Genomic DNA, 2307 nt, shown 5'->3' with positions numbered 1-2307 from the left:
CCCCCCCCCCCCAAAACGCCGCAGGGGAGCAAACGGAGCAAGCCACGGAGAAGGCGGGTAGCAAAGTTTGGGTCGCGCAGACCGGAGCGAGCGGCCTGGTGGAGGCGGCCGAAGGCGCCCCAGACACGGACCTCAGCCCGCGTGGACGCGTTTCTCTGGTACCGGGTCTGCGAGCCGAGCGCGGCCAGGGGTGGCCCCGAGGCTCCCCCGGCTTCACCCCCCGCGGGGCGCCCGGCACCTGGAGACCCAGCGAGGTGGAGACCGGGTCTGAGATGGGTGGTGGGTCCCCCCTGAGGCGGGAGCCGCCGGCCCTGCCCCCTCCCTGCTGCGCGCCTGCCGCGGCCCCGGCGCTACTCACTCCGGTTCAGGGGGTTCCCGCCGACCTGGGCCGACGCCGCCAATTCCAGATAAAGAGTCCAGAGCCCCACGGACACCACGGCGAGCAGCAGCAGCAGCCGGAAGCGCCTCCGCAGCAGCTTGACCGGGCGCAGCAGCAGCAGCAGCCGCGCGGCCCGGGGGCCCCCCATGGCGCTGCGCCCCTGGCCCCGGCCCGGCCCCGGCCAGCTCTCAGCGCCGCGCCCCGGCTGCCCGCCCAGGCCGCCCCGCCGCGGGGCGCCGGCTCATGCTCCTCCCGAGGCCCCGCCGGCTCCTGCCCACGCCCGGACGCGGGCTTGCTGCCGGCCGCCCCGCCGCTCCTCACTCGCCGCCAGCTCTCGGGCTGCCCACGAGGAGGCTACCCAGGTGCACCGCCCCGCCCGCGCCCGCCCCGCCCCCGCGCGCGCCTCCCGCGCCTCCCGCGCCTCCCGCGCCTCCCGCGCCTCCGCCCGCCCACCTGCCCCGCCCCCGGCCCCGCCCTGCCCCCGCGGCACAGGTGGGCCCCGCCCCCGAGCGGAGCCGGGAGGGGGTCGGCCGCTCGGGCCTCGCTGGTCAATTCCCGGCGCCTCCGCCTGCCGGGGGTGCGTGGGGCAGGTATGATCTGCACTCTGCTCCCCAAGCACGAGTGAGGTCGAAGCTTTGTAGACGCGGGGCGCGGGGCGGGGGCAGTGTTGGGGAGGCTGCGGCTTGGGGCGTTTCGTGGCCCGCAGCGACCCTACTCCTGCCTTAGAGTAGACATCGGAGCTGGGGAACCCTGGCGTCTCAATTCAGCCGCGGTCCCCTCTCCCAACCACATCTCCAAGAGACCCTGGGAGAGTTGTACGGCCCCCGGGGTGAACCCAAGTAGTTGCTCCCAGACGAGGATGACAGAGCCTGGGGGGAGAATGGATGTTGGAGTGTTCTGAGGAAAAATTACAAATCAGAAAATAAACCAACAAAACGACAACAACAAAAACACAAACTCACTCCTAGAGTTAAAAAAGTTCATCAAGATATTCTGAATTCCAGTTCTCTGCCTTCAGGCAGGTAAAACATTATTATCTGATTTAAATGAGAGAATTAAGGTCCAGAGGAGCACAGTGGACTGCCTAAGGTCATTCATCTTCATCGGGGAACACTGCAGTTTTCTTTTTTGCTTCTTCTCCTGGGGACAATGCTCAGGAGACTATGGAGAAAGCAGGGGGTCAAAAGCATTCCCGGACATTTTAAAGCCAAATGAACAGCATGCAAATACTGTTGAAACACAGCTGTTCACATAACTGAGTGGTTTACCCTTCCCTCTGCTACCACTGTAGCTGGATGTCCAACCATCCCATAGGCCCTACTGGACTATTGGAACTTTTCTAATTAGCCCCCCAACTCCGGGCTCCCCACCTGCCACCCCCCCCAATCTGCTCCACTACCACCAGATCATCTTCATAAAATCCTCTATGCATCCATACACCTGCTCGAAAATGTGCTTACTGGTTAAAGCGCAAACTGTAAATGTGGCATTCAAGGCCTTCCGAAACCTTTTCCAACTTTACGTGGCCATGTGAAAGCTGCTGCAGCTAAAATGAGTTTATTCACCCCCTCCAACACATTTTCCTTTCCAGCTGGTTCAGTTGGTCAGGTCTGACCCCTCCAAGGTCCATTTCAGGTCTATGAAGCTTTCCTGGACCTGCCCAGTCCTGAGCAACCCCATCCTCCTTGGAGCTTTAGCACAACTGGCAGCCTGATGTGTATCCACCCACTGGTAGGTGCACACTCACTTTGAGTTTGAGTATAGTCTCCCAACTTCCCTGTAAGGCTTCAAAAGTAAGAACTGAAAAACAAATATCGTATATTAATGCATATACGTGGAATGTAGAGAAATGGCATAGATGATCTTATTTGCAAAGCAGAAATAGAGACATAGAGAATAAACAAACAAACGTATGGATACCAAGCGGA

At 61.2% G+C, this 2307-nt stretch overlaps 1 protein-coding gene across 1 annotated transcript in view; it reads right to left on the bottom strand.

Moving 5' to 3' along the window:
- The window catches only part of B4GALNT3 (beta-1,4-N-acetyl-galactosaminyltransferase 3), a 95621-nt gene extending 95094 nt beyond the window's left edge, over positions 1 to 527 (bottom strand). The window contains exon 1 of the mRNA XM_007469471.1: positions 359 to 527. Coding sequence (XP_007469533.1) covers positions 359 to 527 — 169 coding nt within the window. The remainder of the gene's footprint in view (positions 1 to 358) is intronic.
- Between the last annotated feature and the right edge of the window lie 1780 nt (positions 528 to 2307).

The sequence above is a fragment of the Lipotes vexillifer genome, unplaced genomic scaffold (assembly GCF_000442215.2).
Source record: "Lipotes vexillifer unplaced genomic scaffold, Lipotes_vexillifer_v1.1 scaffold395, whole genome shotgun sequence".
Classification (NCBI taxonomy): domain Eukaryota; kingdom Metazoa; phylum Chordata; class Mammalia; order Artiodactyla; family Lipotidae; genus Lipotes; species Lipotes vexillifer.
This window is presented reverse-complemented; position numbering and strand designations above follow the sequence as displayed.